This window comes from Callospermophilus lateralis, chromosome 5 (assembly GCF_048772815.1).
Source record: "Callospermophilus lateralis isolate mCalLat2 chromosome 5, mCalLat2.hap1, whole genome shotgun sequence".
Lineage (NCBI taxonomy): Eukaryota > Metazoa > Chordata > Mammalia > Rodentia > Sciuridae > Callospermophilus > Callospermophilus lateralis.
In genome coordinates this window covers 59,271,346-59,289,377 of record NC_135309.1, presented here as the reverse complement: position 1 = coordinate 59,289,377, position 18,032 = coordinate 59,271,346, and the positions used below count along the sequence as shown (strand labels likewise).

The 18,032-nt window shown below is 41.1% G+C and overlaps 1 protein-coding gene across 1 annotated transcript in view; it reads right to left on the bottom strand.

Moving 5' to 3' along the window:
- Lmnb1 (lamin B1) overlaps window positions 1-3,957 on the bottom strand; it is a 53,842-nt gene extending 49,885 nt beyond the window's left edge. Inside the window, exons 1-2 of the mRNA XM_076855902.1 lie at window positions 3,906-3,957; window positions 3,267-3,684 (exon numbers count right to left, since the gene is read on the bottom strand). Of these exons, the coding sequence (XP_076712017.1) occupies window positions 3,267-3,625 (359 nt within the window). The 5' untranslated portion in view covers window positions 3,626-3,684; window positions 3,906-3,957. The remainder of the gene's footprint in view (window positions 1-3,266; window positions 3,685-3,905) is intronic.
- Window positions 3,958-18,032: the final 14,075 nt, after the last annotated feature.

Here is an 18,032-nt window from a genome sequence, read left to right as displayed (position 1 = left end):
TTAGAGATGATGATGATGATGATATGATGATGGTGATCTTAAGATGATATTGTTTAATCAGGGTATTAAACCCAGGGGCAGTTTACCACCGAACTTCATCCCCAGTCCTTAATATTTTTTGAAATAGGGTCTCACTGGGCTGGGGATGTGGCTCAAGCGGTAGTGTGCTCGCCTGGCGTGCGTGCGGCCCGGGTTCGATCCTCAGCACCACATACAAACAAAGATGTTGTGCCCGCCGGAAAACTAAAAAATAAATATTAAAAAAAATTCTCTCTCTCTCCCTCTCTCTTTAAAAAAAAAAAAAAAAAAGATATAGGGTCTCACTAAATTGCTGAGGCTGGCCTTGAACTTGGGATCCTCCTTGAACTTGGGCCTCAGCTTCCTGAGTTGCTGGGATTACAGGCCAATGCCACCACACCCAGCCCCCTCAGAGAGTATTTTCAATTGTCAACCTTTCACAGATCTTCCTTCACCTCACTATTCCTTCAACCCGCTTTTTTTCATTTTCCTAGCATGTTATTACTCTAGCATTATATACATTATATCGTTGTGTAGTCAACTTTTCCTCCATATGAACAAAATACCAGACAAAAACAATTCAAAGGTGGAAGTTTATTTTGGGCTCACGATTTCAGAGTTCCAAAGTCCACCAACTCCACTGCTCTGGGCCAGAGATGAGGCAGAGCACCATGGCAGAGGTGCATGGTGAAGCTGTGAACCTTATGGTGGCCAGGAAATAGAGTGGGAAGAGTCAGGGACAAAACAAATAATCCCCAAGGATTGCCCCCAGTTGCTAACTTCCTCTAGCCACAACCCATCCATCTAAAGTTATCACCCAATAATCCATTCATGTTATTAATCCATCAAATGGATAAATCCATTCATTAGATAACAAATATCATAATCTAATTATCTCATCTCTTGCAATAGACAGCTTTTGAGGCACACACCATATCACATTGATTCTAATACACACATTCTTCTCACTTCTTAATCCTGCTGAAATCAGCATGTATTTTCTAATCCCTAACATTTACAACTATTGTCAGCCAGGTGGCAGCCTTGTCACTGTAAAAAATCTTCAATGGATATTTTACAGAAAGATTAAAAAAGAACCGGCATCAAAATGCCTCAGATCCGACAAGACAATTTTGCTTACTGGATATCACTCCCACTGCATTCGACAATGTAGGATATTTGCTAGTTTTTAAAAATCTCTATCCTCCACATATAAAACAGTGCCTAGTACATGAGATATCTGATCTGTGTCGTAATCTAACATCTCTGAAATTGGGATAGATGCAACAAAATGGATTCCACACAGTTGGCCCTGATTTTTTTTTTTCATTTTTAGTGGCACATATTAATAATGGCAAGTCTTAAAATCAATGACATGTAAGATTTAAATAAATTCAGTATCAAAAAAAACTGGAGAAAGATGAAGAGCGAATTTGATCCTTCATTTCAAAAATTGACTCCAAGAGTTAGTTTTATTTATGTTTTGTTTTTGATTTACTAAGAATTATTTTTTTCTTTGAGTTAGGAACTAAATACCCAAAGATATAAAAATAAAAATATAAACTGCCTCCTCAAAGGGGGCAGTAAAAGCCAGCAGGCCCAGCTACTCAGAAGGCTGAGGCATGAGTATCCGAGCCCAGGAGTTCAAGAGTCCAACCTTGGCAACACAATGACACCCTAAACAGGGGAGTAGGGTTTCACTATGGTCAGTCTGCAGAATTTTATTTTTATCACAAACACAAAACTTTTTTTATTTACTGTTTTAAAACACTTAATGAGAGACATAAAAATATATAGAAACAGGAAAATTCAGAGAAACAAAGAAATTCAAGGATAAACAGTCAAAAAGAAATTTCTCAACTGACAGTGAGGATGCAGAGACCATTAACTAGACTCAAATTTAGCAAATCTTTAAAGTGTGACATCAGCACTTGTTGCCTACTGATGACATTTTTTTTGCTTATCAGAAAAATCAAGGAACGCTAGGGACTGTGGAGCACGCCTGTAATCCAAGGGACTCCGGAGACTGAGGCAGGATGATAGCAAGTTGGGAGACCAACATGCAAGTTCTCCTGGAGAACTTAACAAGACCCTACCTCAAAATAAAAAATAAAAAGGATGAGAGTGTAGTTCAGTAGCAAAGCGCCCCCGGGTTCAATTCCCAGTTCGGAGGAAGGGGGGAATTAGAAGTCAGCAAAGGTGTTGTGAGTGTATCTGTGAAAACTCAGACCACCTTAGATGAAATAATTACAAGCTCTCCCTCACTGAGACAACATTTTTACACAGCACCCCTTCACCTGCCCTGGCCTACTGACAGCCACAGTGACAGTGGAGCACGGTAGGGAATCCTAGCATAGTCTCTAAGGGAAAAAACAACTACATTGTGAGGAGTCAAAATCTGGCCAGTGAGCGATCCGCCACTCGCGAAAGGTGGCCCAAGTGGCCGTGGAATACAAAAGCCCAGCTTAAAGAATCTCGAGTTCACAAGCACCCAAGAGCCCACAACTCTCCTCGCTGAAAGGCAGGACATCTTTCCCCAGAGAAAGCTAACATGATAGTAAAACCAACTAGCCCATGACTAGCAGTAGGCGGGCCAATCAGACCCCGCCCTGAATGTCCAAGGAAGGCACTGAGCGTTAGCAAAAATGTCACTGGGCCAAGACTGAGCGCGCCAAAGCAGGACCCACCCCCGGGAGACGCGGACGCTCCGGGCGGGTCCGGGTCCCTCCCCTTCCTCCTCCCGCGCACAGCTCATTCATTCTCCTAGCGGGCAGCAAGGGCTCCGTGGCCGGCTATCCCAGCCTTGCAAACCCACCAGACGCTTTGTCTGGCGCTGGCCGGAAACCGGGGCGCGCACTCGAGCGCGCGCCCGTGCGCCAGCTCCCCGCACTGGGACTATGGGGGCCACCGTGCAGCATGAAGAGCAGTCTGGATCCCTGGGCCTTAGGTTCGGGGTTCGAGGCCCCGCGCTACTCATCGGCAGCCCCAGGCACTGACTTCGCCCGACCATGTTGGGTACCCACGTCCTGGAAGCAAGCATCACTGCTCCACCATCACCATAACTCGAGCTTCCTCCACGACCCTGTCCCTCCATAAAACACAAGAACAGTTCTTTCCGGAGGCAAAGTCCAGTCCCTTCCCTAGGGCGTGGGCATTTGGCCTCGGCTATCCCTACCCGGGGTGGACCCAGTAGGCGTAACCGCCCCTCCCTGCGCAACCAACGCGGCCCCATCGGAGCAAACACTCACTTGAGGAGCAGCTGGTCGTGCTCGGCCTTGAACTTGCCCAGCTCAATCTGCAGCTTGGCGCGCTCTCGGGCCGTGTCGTCTAGCGCGCGTCGCGCGTCAGCCAGCTCGGTTTCGTATAGCGCCTTGAGTCCGGTGAGCTCGCGGCCGCGCACCTCCTCGCGCTCCGTCACCTGCAGCTGCAGCGCGCTGTTTTCTGTTTCCAGACTGCGCACCTTGTCGATGTACACGGCCAGACGGTCATTGAGCTCGCGGAGCTCCTCCTTCTCCTGAAGCCGCGACAGCCGCGTGGGACTCAGCGGCGTGCTGGGGGCGCCGGCGCGGCTGCCACTCCGCGGCGGCACGGGGGTCGCGGTCGCCATGGCGAACGGCAAGGAGAGCACAGCGAGGAGGCAGCGGGCAGCACCGGCACAAGAAGAGGCTGCAGGGGCGAAGCCGGGACCCAAAGCCGAAATTGGCGAACCGCACTCACGTACAGAGATCGGCGTGGGGAGGGAGAAGCACCTGGGATGGCGGCAGCGGGTTACAGCACAAAGGGCAAAGGGGAAGCGCTACGAATCAATCGATCGTAAAATGTCCTTTGTAAGAAAACACGCACACACGCACACACGCACACGCGGGAAGGAGGGAGGGGAGGCTGACCGGGAGACCGAGCAGGTCCGCGCAGCCGCCGCTGAGTCTCCCGCCCGCAGCACTTTGTTTCTTCTCTGGCTGCGCGGAGAGGCGGGCGGGGGAGAAGGAGGGCAGCGAGGGGCGGGCGGCCGGCAAGCCGCGGAGGGGGGCGGAGGTGGCGCGGGCCGGGACGCCGTACTCCCCAACATGGCGGCTCGAGCACGTGACCGCTGCCGGCCAATGGGGAACGGGAAGCACGCTCCTGGGGCTCGGGGGCCGGGCCTGTGAATTCAAAATCGGGCCCTGGGGCAACCGTCGACCTGAAGCGCGAAGTTGGGCGTGGCCCGGACTGGACTGAGAGAGGAGGGGAGGGGCGCCCGGGACTGTCCGCCCCTGGGCTCAGGGCCTACCGCGCGCCGGACCTCTCCCCACCCCCTGTGGACCCCTGGAGGGGCCGGGCTTGCGAATGGCGGGAAAGAGCCGGAGATTTCCGGGGCGGGTTCGTGCCGCCGCCCACACCCCGCGGTTCAGGGAAATTCAAACGTAAACGTCCGTGACTACCACGGACGTGGCCGGGTGGACCGCGGGCGTTGTAATCTTACCCGCGCCCCATGGGAGGGAAATGGCCGGAGGCCCCGCTGCCTTAGAGTTATGTAAGGGGCGCTTTCTTCCGAGGTTCTCTGCCGCTTGCGGGCCAAGTGCAAGCCTTTATTTTTCTATAAGATGGAAAACTATCGAAATACTTCCTTCCATGAAACTTGAGATGTGTGTGTTTCAAAGCGACTGATTATTTATCACAGAAAAAAACAGCATTTGTTACTAATGCTGGTGGGCCGTCCCTGATCTACTTGTAACAAGGTTTGTAAAAAAAAAAAAAAAAAAAAGAAAAAAACTCACAGATGATTACCTGCCTGACTTTAGTAAACACGCACAAGTTGTTTTAGTGATCCATTGAAGGAGAATACCTAAAAAACCTGAACTTGGGAAAATCGAAATGACTTTTTGCTTTAAAGGGCATGCGATATATTGTTAGCAGCTAGTTCTAGTAGAAAGTCTATTAACCTTTTTGAAATATTTTAACTTAGGTTAGCATGTATTGGAACTATGCACCCTGGCTTTTCGTGAAACATCCTCACAACCCTCCCTATGGTATGAGACCTGGATTGTTTTTATTTGAAAAATCCATACATTTAAATATTATTAAATATTAAATATTCAGCAGGCAACAGGACTTCATTTGAATTCAGTGTTTTAATTAACTCCAAAGTCTGGCTGTAACTTAGATGACCACATCACATCTATAGAGTAAGTACAAGTTACCTTAATAATGGCAGAACTGCACACCAGGGTGTTGTCCTGTATATAGAATTAGTGAAGGGTATCAGACTGCATATTCCATCCTTGGTAAATTTCTCAACTCTGAATGATACTCTTTTTATTAATAGTTTTATCCCTGTTACCTAAACTATATCATTCCTTTACCTCCTTGAAAGGTAGAATTGGAAAGCTTCGATTTTAAAGTTGATGTTAGAATTTTTTTTTCCTCCAGTATTGGAGCTTTGCACATAGCTTGGCCAGCACTGTTCCATTTACTTACATCCCCAGCTTTTTTTTTTTTTTTTCCTTGCCTTTAGATAAGTTTTATTAAATTGCCCAGGCTGACCTTGAACTTGAAATTGGCCTTGCCATTGCCCTTCCTAGTAGCTAGGATTACTTGTGGGTGCCACTGTGCCCAATTGGTGTTAGGCATTTGTAAGTATTTCAGTAATTAGATAAAGTTTAACAAAGTGACCTTAAAAATCTAAATTGCTAATCAGGCATGGTGGCACACATTTAATTCTAGTGACTGGAAAGCTGAGGCAAAAAGATCACAAGTTCAAGGCCAATCTCAGCAATTTAGCAAGGCCCTAAGAAATTTAGCAAGACCCTGTCTCAAAAAATAAAAGGGTTGGGGATGTGGCTTAGTGTTTAAGCACCCCTGGATTTAATCCCCCATACCAAAGGAAAAAAGAATCAATTACTAATGAAGAAAGGAGGCCTAAAGAAAGAAAGTACTCAGTCCAAAGTTGTGGACTCAGGATTGACTAGATTGAAGCCCTTGCCACTCTCACTAGATTGAGGTCCTTGCCATTCTGATGGTATGGTCAATCCAGTCATTGATAATATGTTTTACATTCTTTACTCCCCTTTATTTTGATTTTAAAATTATTTTCTGTCCATTTGACTGTACGTGAATTGATTTTGGCTATGATCTATCCTGCTCACAATACCTTGTAGTTATGGCTGGATGGAGTTCCTCAACCTCAGATTCTTTTAGGAGATACATTCTGTTACCTGAAACCATCATGTATATGATTCAAAGACTTGAGGGTTTGCTACTGGTAACTGTAAGTTTGAGGAAATTATCTCATGGTTTTATCATAGGAAAATGCAAATGATTCCTACCTTGTAGAGAAGATGTAAAGATCAAATTAAACATTACATGTAATGGGTTGGACATATAATATGTCATGGCTAAGTAGTAACTCTCATGACCGTGCTGTTATTAACATAGACCAAGTATGTTTGTGTCTTTCTGTGATGTTAGAATTTATTCAATAACAATAAATTCACATACTATAACACTTTCATCAGTGGCAGTTCAATAAATACTGTGGGTCACCCCGTTGTCATAAACCAGGTAATCATAGGTTCTTTTATTTCAATCTTAATTTCTAATATATATAACATTCAAGTCACAGAAGTGTGTGTGTGTGTTACTGAAAGGCTAAGAAAGGTTTAAGGCAACTGCAGGAGTTCAGAAGACTGAACTGACAGCAAAAGTGAAGAGCAGATATGGATACAAAAGTCATCAGATAAGATTATGAACCAGTCAAAGACTGTTCAGGGTATAGAGCTGTCAAAAGGCAGGAACTTATTCTAGGCCAATGTCCAGACATGGCAGTTTCACAGTGTCATTTTGGAGTATGACATGTGAGGTTATCACCAGCAGGAGAAAAACCATGCTCTGCTAAAGCCCAAGGACAGAGATTCAGAAGTTCGCTTCTGTGAGGTTTTTCCCAAACAAGACTCCTGACAAGTGACCAGGTGATGGGGTCAGGGTGCTGCATATTCAGTCTTCAGGTGCTCCTCCTTTTATAGGCCTTGAGTGCTTCATTCAGTGTTCTGGTGTGTTCGATAACCTCATGGGCCTGGTTTTTCCTATATGGGTTTGATAAGCCCATGAATCCATGCATTTCTGATTAATTTGATAAGTTCACAGGTGGTCATTTTTATTGTCACAATTTATCAGTTTGTGATTTATGGTTATGCCAGATGGTAGTTGTTTACTTGTACAAAGTGTAGAATTATTTCACCTCAAAATTAAACTCAAGGGCTGGGGATGTGGCTCAAGCGGTAGCGCACTCACCTGGCATGTGTGCGGCCTGGGTTTGATCCTCAGCACCACATACAGATAAAGATGTTGTGTCCGCCGAAAACTAAAAAATAAATATTAAAATTCTCTAAAAAAAAAAATTAAACTCAAAATGGAGTAACTTATGGCAAACTACTGCTTTACAAAATTAAGTAACTCAGGTTTAGGCAAGTCTGAGAACTACTATTCTACACATCATAAAGTATTAACTATAAATAACAATAAATACATTATAGAGTATTAACATTAACTCTTACCAAGAGTAATCTGTGTCTCTCCAAAAACAATGAAAAAGAATGACAGATTTTCAGTTGAAATACAACTACACACGTTTTTGGTCAGGTACTAAATGTACACTTACCCTATTCTGTTTTACTCATACCTAACTCTGTACCTGGAGTATGTCCTGTTTCTTTCCTACTCTTAATGCCTACTCTTAAGATTAACTAGCCTGTTTTTTATTCAAATAATTCTTAGAATCCCACTGTCTCCAAAGTTTCCCCCAGTAAACTAAGTGTTACTTAAATTTGGTGAAAATACTTAATTTGCATGAATAATCATGATTTCCCCCATGTCTTGTTTTCCCTATAGACCTTTTACTTGTTAGGGCATATACCCTGATAATTGGTTAGGTCACATAAAGCCCCACCAAGCCTCAACATGCATGCCATTGTTGCCCTCATCCATATTCTTTCTATAATATACAAACCTCACTACACACAGAGAACTATTTTGACATTTGCTCTACTTCCTGTATGTCTTTTGGATCTGGGACAGAAATATATAGCATACCCAAGAGACCTGAGAGGAAGGGGACCAGACTAGGATAGAGAGGGAAGGGGAAGGTGAGACTGAAGGCTAGAAGTAACTCATTTTTTGTCACAGGACAGGAGAATGACAGCTGGCAGAAAGCTGAGTATACAATATAAACAAATAAGATAGCCAGGATTGAAATACAAAATGAAAAAAAAAATGCTAAATGGTATTTCCTCAATATATATTTGCAGAGTGAATGTTCAAAACAGTCTTTTACTGAGCCAGTTTTTTTCATTTAATGTACTTTGCAAAATGGATTCTTTTTAAGTTATAAAAAAGTGTAAGAATAAATGTGATAGACATTATTATCCAAAGAACATGTATGAAAACATGAATTTGTGTGAATATACTTTGTATACAACAAGAGATATGAAAAATTGTGCTCTATATGTGTAATAAGAATTGTAATGCATTCTGCTGTTATATATAAATTTAAAAATTAACTTTAAAAAGTGTAAGAATAAATCATGTTGCAGAAGATCGAATGACTGTCCAGAATCTCTTACAACTCTGCTTTTATTTTTGTGTTTTAAAAAGAGCCTAGGAAATGGGAGTTCATAAGCCACTTGAATCAAATGTGTGAAATATGATATGTCAAGAACTATGTAATGTTTTGAACAACCAATAGTAAATTTTTTTAAAAAAAAAGTAAATAAAAAAAAAATAAAAAGAACCTAGGGGGCTGGGGATGTGGTTCAAGTGGTAGCGTGCTTACCTAGCATGCATGAGGCACTGGGTTCGATTCTCAACCCCACATAAAAAAACAAAAATAAAGATATTATGTCCACCTAAAATTTAAAAAAAAAATAAAATAAAATATTTTTTTAAATAATAATAATAAAAGAGCCTAGGAATCTTAAAGTATGGTACATATATTATCTTTAATATTGTTCTAATAATACATCCTTTGCAAGTTTACATACTGCTCAAAATGTTTTCCATATATGCTTGTTAAGATCTGGATATTCGGCAATAGTAGGATTGATTGAGTTACTTCCTTTAGTTCCATCTTATTGATTACCTATAGTTAGTCAAAAACAAAAGCAACATCAGGTAGGGTGGAGCATGCCTGTAATCCCAGTGGCTCACAGGAGGATTGTGAGTTCAAAGCCAGCCTCAGCAAAAAGCAAGACGCTAAGTAGCTCACTAAAACCCTGTCACTAAATAAAATACAAAATAGGGCTGGAAATGTGGCTCATTTCTCTAGTGTGCCTGCGCTCCATCCCTGGTACCAAAAAGAAAAAAGCAGTTTGTATTCTTAGCATTTTAGTCTTATTTTATGCCAAAATATGGTCATAACATTTACAACACTTTAAAGTATTTTAAGGATATCTTTAAAGCATTTCTAAAATTAGCACTTATCTTCTGATTTTGTGTTTTTGGGGTTTTTGTTTTGTTTTGTTTTGTTTCTAATAGGGATTGAACTCAGGGACACTCAACCACTGAGCCACACATCCCCAGCCATATTTGTATTTTATTTAGAGACAGGGTCTCACCAAGTTGCTTAGCATCTCGTTTTTACTGAGGCTGACTTTGAATTCCATATCCTCCTGTCTCAGCCTCCCAAGCCACTGGGATTACAGGCATGCACCACTGCTCCCAGCCTGATTTTTAAGTTGTTGGGTTTTTTTTAATTTTACAAAGGTATACCCCTTCCAACTACAATCTGCATCTCTACTTTAATAAAAATGTACTTGAAGTAAAAATAATAAAGACTGGTATCATGTGTAAGATTTACAGGTAATACAGCTGTTTCTAATCTGATGGGATCTGATCCAGTACAGAAGGCTAACGGCTTTCCTCTTAAATAATCATTCTTCACTTGTTTATCTTGATATATAGGTTATTTCTACACAGAAATATTTTAATTTATTTCCTTAATTATTCAGCTATAAAAATGAGACTTTTCATAAAATATTTCCCCACTAGCCTTCCTCTCTCATATTGCCTGAAATTTCTCTTTAAGACTTAGTCTTTGAGCCCAGAGTGGTGGTACAGTCCTATAATCCCAGCAATTCAGGAGGTTGAAACAGGAGGATTGCGAGTTCAAAGTCAACCTCAGCAACATCTAGGCACTAAGAAACTCAGTGAGACAGTGAGACCCTGTCTATAAATAAAATACAAAATAGGGCTGGGGATATGTCTCAGTGGTAGTGCCCCTGAGTTCGATCCCCAGTACCAAAAAAAAAGACTTTGGGTCAATCTGAAAAGATAAGCACAGTGTTTCTTCCACATTATGCAATTGAGTTCAAGAAGCAAATGAGGCACTTGGAAAAATGAGAAATTATACCTCATTTGATTCAAAATGTATGATATGTCAAGATCATTGTATTGTCATGAGCAACTAATAAAAAAAAAGCAAATGAGGGAAGAAAATATAGTATTTGTGTAATTGATATACTAAAATAAAAGAAAGAAGTTTCAATTAGATGTTTGTGTGTATTTCTTCCTTTTTACCACAACTTTGGGGTGCCATTCTTCCCACACAGCATTGTTGGACCTGGCTAAAGATACCAATCTCAACTTTTAGGATCAATTATATTGCCGGGCTGGGGCTGTAACTCAGTGGCAGAGCGCTTGCCTAGCATAGGTGAGGCACTGGGTTCAATCCTCAGCACCACATTAAAAATAAACAAATAAAATAAAGGCATTCTCTACATCTACAACTACAAGAAAATTTAAAAAAAATAAAAAAGAAAGAAAGGATCAATTATATTGCCTAGCATGGGAGATACCATGATAAGTTCATATCTGGAGTTTAATCCCTAGCACTACCAAAAAAAAAAAAAAGTCATAAGAAAAGACTTCACATATTTGAAAAGAAGGAAAATCTGGCTGAACTGGTTCCCTCCATCCCAGCCCTAATAAAAAACCTAGCTACAGAAGGAATAGCAGTTTGAAGTCAGATGCACTGGAGGATTCATACTTCTTTGTCACACTTCTGAATGGAGAAGAAGGTAAGGATTGAGGCTAGAAGGTTTGTGCCTCATAAAAAAGTGCTCTGTACCAAAAAAAAAAAAAAAAAAAAAAAAAAGTATTATGTTCCCCTTATCTTGGGCTAGCAGAGCAGTAGACAAGATCAGTATTCACTAGAACTATGCTACTCAGAAGACTCAAAAAGATAATAGCAAAGGATAAAAGGAGCAGGCAGAACAGTCTTCAGACTTGATTTCAACATCAATTCTTCCAGGCAATTTAGCTTGCCAGCCTACATTGCAGATTCTGGATTTGCCAACTTCCACAATTGCATGAGCCAATTCCTTAAAATAAATCACTCCTATGTGATATCCATCCTATTGGTCCTTTTTCTTTAGAGAACCCTGACTAATATACCTTCCTAAGCCCATCCAAAGGGTATGAAGAGGCTAAGGAAGGTCAGCATAGTAGAAATGATTGGGATAAGGAAACTGTACACTGACCTGGGTGTACTGGTCACCTGAGACAACTCAGGAGAAGCACTGGAGATAGATATGACAGTGGCCAACATAACTTGAGAACCACAATAAGTTCCTATCTACAGAAGGTCAACACAGAGTGGATACAGACTAAGACAAACACATGACTCTCCCTATAAATGATAAAAATATCTTTAGACTTAGATTCAACCTAACCAGGCAAGGCAAGAAGAGTAAATACTGAGGAGGCTGGGGTTGTGGCTTAGTGGTAGAGTGCTTGCCTAGCATGCATGAGGCACTAGGTTCGATCCTCAGAATCACATAAATATAAAATAAAGATATTGGATATTGTGTTCACCTAAAAAATAAATATTAAAAAAGAAGAGTAAACACTAAGGAATATTAAACTTTAATGTGATTGAAATACAAATCTAAACTTGCCCATGACACTGGGAGATTGCAAGGTGGTTTTGGATTGAGATATTTCATATCTGGAAGTTCAATCCTGTCATCAGAATGATCTCCTTCCACTTCTTGATGATTTCATTTCAACACAGCTCTCTTTTAAAAATAGAAAAGATGACTCCTAGGAACCATGAGCTTACATGGCGGACACAACATCTTTGTATGTGGTGCTGAGGATCGAACCCGGGTCGCTCGCATGCCAGGAGAGCGTGCTACAGCTTGAGCCACATGCCCAGCCCCACAATATAACAAATCTTAAGAGAACTAATTTGCCCATTTGGATCATGTGTCTAACCCTGAACTAATTACTATGACAGAGCTAGGATGAACCCTGATTGGCCAAATATATGCTAAACTCCATCCTTTTGATTGATAGAGGCAGAAGAGAGTGGAGAGTCAAAGCTGGTCTCAACCAACAATAAGAGATCCCCATAAGAATGAGGAGTTCATTCCAAAAGAGAATAAAGAACAAAGAAATAAAGAAATGCTGACAAAACAAATTATTATAGCACGGTTACAGTAAAGAGATAAAGTATGATTTTATGAATCACAAGGTTTATGGTGATACAAAGAAAAAATTTTTAGGTGCACAATGCTTAACAAGAAGGAGAATAATGTGAACAAACCTCCCAGGGAATACCCTTGATAGACAAAGTACAAAAGTACCTTGCATACTGAGAGTACACATAGTGATTTCCAATAATATTAAAATTCAGTTGCTGAACTAGGATACAAGCAGGACTTTGTGGAAAATAAAGTCTAATTAAAGTTTGAGGTCTACTTTTATTCAAATGATTCTCAGAATTTTGACCACCACAACAAAGATCCACAGCAAAATAAGAAAGTCTTTCTGTGCTAGAGGTCTATGCCACTGTTGGGGGTCAAGCCTTCAGAGAATAACTCTAAGGCTAACAGGGACTCATCCTGTAATGTCTGAGCTCTCTGTCTATGGGGAAACGGCCCACAGAGTGGGCATAAACCCTAATGTGTCTGTCGAACTCTTGAATCTACATGTATTTTTTTTTTAAACTGGTTCTTTTTCATTATAGCTGACAGTAGAATTCATTTTGATGTAATTATACAGGTGTTACCGCTGTTTACCGGTGACCAGTCCTTGCTTCCCCAGTGCTGAAGTATAACATCAGAGAAGCACACCGAGGGAAGTGTAGAGTGGAAAGTAGAAGCTTTATTAAAGGACAGCAGAAAAGACTTCTCCCGGAGGAAGAAGGGGACCCAAGAGATGGAATCTCTCTTTTATGGCTAAGGTCTTCATTCAGCTTTCCCGCACTTCTGTCAGCGGTCCTGTCCTTTGTTCTGTTATCTTGCAGTGATAGAATGTAGGTGGGGAGACCCAAAAGGTGAGGGGCAGATGGGCCTGAGGAGTAATCTGGTCAGGAAGGGCCTGGAGCTGCTTTTGATTAGCATCTCTCTGTTTGCTAGGAGCTGTTTCATTAACATTTCTTTAGAATGGGCTCTGGGCCTTGGGAACATTAACATTTCAATTTCCCAAGTGCTGCTCTGCCTTCCTGGGCTCCATTCTCAATGTGGCCTTCATTTTCCATTTACCTAACTACACTAACTACCTATCTTTAAATCTAGCTTCACAAGCACAGACTATATCTTTTTTCTGATTAGTACTCAGTCTACAAGTATTTTGAAGACCAGGAGTTGAAGTTAGTGACTTGCAGGTGAGGAGTCTAACAAGATGTGGTGTAAGACTCCCAAGGGAAAGGGAGTTCAAGTTCTCACATAAGGTTCTGAATAAGGTCACACTCCCAGGGCGAGGGGATACACAACAAAACAATATCAGACTGGTGTTGTGATTGGTGCACACCTGTAATCCTAGTGATTTGGGAGGCTGAGGGAAGAGAATTCTAATTCAAGGCCAGCCCGAGCAATTTAGTGAGACTCTGTCTCAGAATAAATTAAAAAAAAAAAAATCAAAATAATATCATTCATATATCAAGCTATGTAAACATTTGCAATAATTTCAAAGCTACATAACACATAGCCCACCAACTTCCTGGAAGTTAGGTGAGAGAATTAAGCTAAATAGTCATTTCTGTATTAAAATAATCCAGAGATTTGAAATTTTTAAAGGTGGAAATTCTTTAAGATATTAGGATTTTTTTTTTTTTTTTTTTTTTTTTTTTTGGTACTGGGGATTGAACTCAAGGGCATTCGACTACTGAGCCACATCCTCAGTCCTATTTTGTGTTTTATTTAGAGATCGATCAGGTCTCACCTAGTTGTTTAGTGCCTTGCCTTTGCTGAGGCTGGTTTTGAAGGCTTCCTGCTTCAGCCTCCGGAGCCAGTGGGATTACAGACATGCACCACTGTGCCTGGCAGGATTAGGATATTTAGAATATCCTAATGTTTACTCATTAATCTGTATATTAATTTGTTGAGCTTTTACTACATACCAAGCAAGGAAGACTGATGTATATGATGATCCTGCTTTGAGGATAGTCCTGCTATAGATCCTACTTTAATAGTCCCATTACGAATAAACAAACACATATAAAAAATTGTGTCTCAAAGTGCCAACCACTAAAAAAGCATGAGTGATGTAGTGTAGGAACAATAAGGGCTGAACAAGTCTCTGTATTTAGGAAGAGAGAAAACATAACCTCTGAGCTGAGCTTTTAAGAACAGGAGCCTCCTCAGCCTGCAGGGACTGGCAAGTGGATTCTGTACCTTGTGAGGCCTGTAAATGGCAACTCACAGTCCCCAGGGAGAATTAGAGGGAAATCTCAGATGGAATCCCTAATCTCCTTATGTTGTGCTTTTTATTTTAAACCATGCCACACAGGGGGTGCTTCCAACTAGGAATTAGTAAAATGGGAAGGAAAGAGCATTTGAATCAACAATCTTAACATAAAGCTTGCTCTACACTAGTCAAGAGAAATAGAAAATTGAAGACATTGCTGTGTAATTGAAACAAGTAAATTACTTGACTCAGAAAATAACAGTTATTCCTCACCTAACACAAAAGAAAGAAAGAAAAAGATTAAGTAGGAAATGTTATAGAGTACTGGCTGTGTGCGAGGCATTGCACTAGATAAGAGGAAAGAAATTTTTTAAACATTAAGATACCATTTCTTCCTTTAATGAAGGTATTGGGTATGTGTGTGTGTGTAAAGGTAATATATATATATATATATACATGTGAATAAGTAGGCTAAGCAATCAAGCTATAAATTATATGAAGGTCCAAAAGAGTGTCATTGATGACAAATGTCAAATCATGGGAGCTGCTAAAACTTAGAGAACGAAGAAATTGCTTTAGTCAAGACAACATGAGAGACCATCCTGGAAGAGGAGAATGTGAACTGGACACCAAAGTTGGAGAAGATTATTTCAGTAAATGATTTGAACTACAAAACTCAGCTTTACACACAAGAAAGAACTATCACATAAAGTGAGATGGATATTGTATATATTCTTTGTGTGTGGCGGCGGGGCATACTGAAGCGTGAGCCCAGGACCTTGCATATGCTAGACAAATTCTCCACCATTGAACTATCTCACCAGAACTTTTCACTTTTTATTTTGACATAGGGCTTGGCTAAATTGCCCAGGCTAGCCTCAGCCTGCTCAGTCACTTGGATTATAGGCATATAGCCACTGTACCCAACCAAGATAACTGTATTTTATATGACATATTTGTATCTGTATATATTGAAAATATTGGACACTGGGCAAGAATTATCCAGAATGTGGTCACCCATATGCTGGGATTTAATGTTACCAAAAATATTCTATTAAAGTCTCTGAAAAGAGAAACACTGAAAAGTTGATATGGACCACTCTGACTTGCATTTATATTAAGAAAAGAAGCAATGGAAATGTTCATATATTGTTGATGGGACTGTAAAACAGAACAATCAATTCAGGAAATAGACGGTTTCTTGTGAAGTTAAAAATGTGCAGCTGGGTATAGTGGCACACGCCTGTAATCCCAGAGGCTTGGGAGGCTCAGACAGGAATATCACTAGTTCAAAAACAACCTCTGCAACTTCGAGACATTAAGCAACTCAGGGAGACTCTAAATAAAATATAAAATAGGGCTGGGAATGTGGCTCAGTGGTTGAATGCCCCTGAGTTCAATACCCGGTACCAAAAAAAAAAAAAAAAAATGCACTCATGCTGTGGTTCAGCAACTCCACTCCATCGAAGCGTAAGTCAACCAAAAGATTTATACGATAAGTCCATGGTAACTTTATTCATGATAGCTAAAGAAGGTCAGAACTTGCCACCCCAAAACATGCCTCTTTGGCATGTTGATTATTTTGAGCCAAAGGCACTTAAGAAACAGCAGATTTGGGAAAAGCTCTCTGCCTTCCCTCTTTCTACCTGAAAGCAGGACAGTAATTCCTGTGAGAAGAGGGCAGTCCCAGGAAGAGGGCAGTCTTTTCACCAGGAACTGAGAGTTAATCCCAAAATGGAACTGCACAAACCAACCTATTAAAATTATCCTTTTCAGCATGAGTTTTCCTCTTATAATTCATAGACATTTTCCCACAATTACTGCCCTTGGAAGTTTAAACTTCCTTTTCTTTGTCTTGTTGCTTCACTAAATTATTGTTCTTTTTTTAAAAAAGCATGTAAACTCCAGGCACAGTGACATATACCCATAATCCCAGCTACTCAGGAGGCTGGCACAGGAGGATCCTAAATTCAGCCTAGGGAGACTCTATCTCAAAAAAGCAAAGAAGACCAGGGATATAGCTTGGTGGTAGACCAAGCACGTGTGCACACACACAAACAAACACACAAGCATATTCATTCTCAGTCTTAACCACTTCTTCAGATTTTAATTTTTTCCAGGAAGGCTCCCATGCACGGGTGAAAACATTAAATTAAATTTGTGTGCTTTTTTCCTGTTGATTCGTCTCACATCAGCTTAATTCTCAGACTCAAATGCAAAAGGATAGAGAAAAGTTTTTCCTCCCCTTCATAGCAAAAACTGGAAACAATCCAAATACCCCTCAGCAGGAGACTAGGCAAACAAATTGTGGTATATGTACTATTCAGCAATTAAATAGAATTACAGATAATGCAACAATATGGTTGAATCTCACAAACAATTTGTTGAACAATAGGTGCACAAAAAAAATAAAGCACACTTTGTGTCATTCGTTTATATGAAGTTCAGAAACAAGTAAATTTAATCAAAGGTGAAGGAAATCACAAAAATAGTTGCTCGTGAAGGTAAGAGTTGATTCACTTCCATGCTGAGGATTCACGATGCTGGCGAGCTTATTGAGAGCCAACTGCAGGAGAGTTAGAAGTCAGTTTGCCTCAGATGGAAACAGAGGAGTTAACTCTGGTGAGTAAAGGGAGGGACTGAGGGACCTTTCCAGCAGCTTCCAAAGCTCCTTTTGCTTGGGAAACTCCTGCCTTCTCTCCCTGAACACTACAGGTGTCTTCTTATGATCCACTTTGAGAAAAAGGAAACTGAACTCAGTAAAGTCACTTACCCTTGGCCATCTGGTAAGTCCCCCAGTGTGCATGCCAAGACCCTTGATTCCATCCATCTGATTCCTCTTTGTGGGAACATCTGGTCCCTCTTTGTGGGGACATCTGTGGCACCACTGGGATAGGAGAGACAGTTCAATGGGAGATATTGATGAACCCAGCCTAATTCCATTTTAAGATTGGGAGCCAACTCGTCACAAAGTCATGAGAAGTTAATTTCTGTTTTACTATAAATTACTGCGATTTCTAAACTTGTTTGAAATTCCTGCCCTTGCCTTGAAGTCACCCAGGCCTGGCTTTTCCTGACTAGACAACAACCTTCTCTGAAACCTCAGTGGCACCTCATAAATTCTGATGTTGGGATCTAAATTTATTCCCTACCTTGAAATGTTAAGCCATGTAGATCATTAACCTACTATCTGCCTTTGAATTATGCTTGTCAAAATCCTGTTATCTGTAAGTTCTCAAGACACCTCCCTTTGCAACTTTTTGTGCTATAAAACTATGCTCCTAGAGAGCTGGGGTACTGTTCTCTAGCCCAGGGATTTTGGGAGAGACAGTCCTGGCCAGTGTACACAATTACAA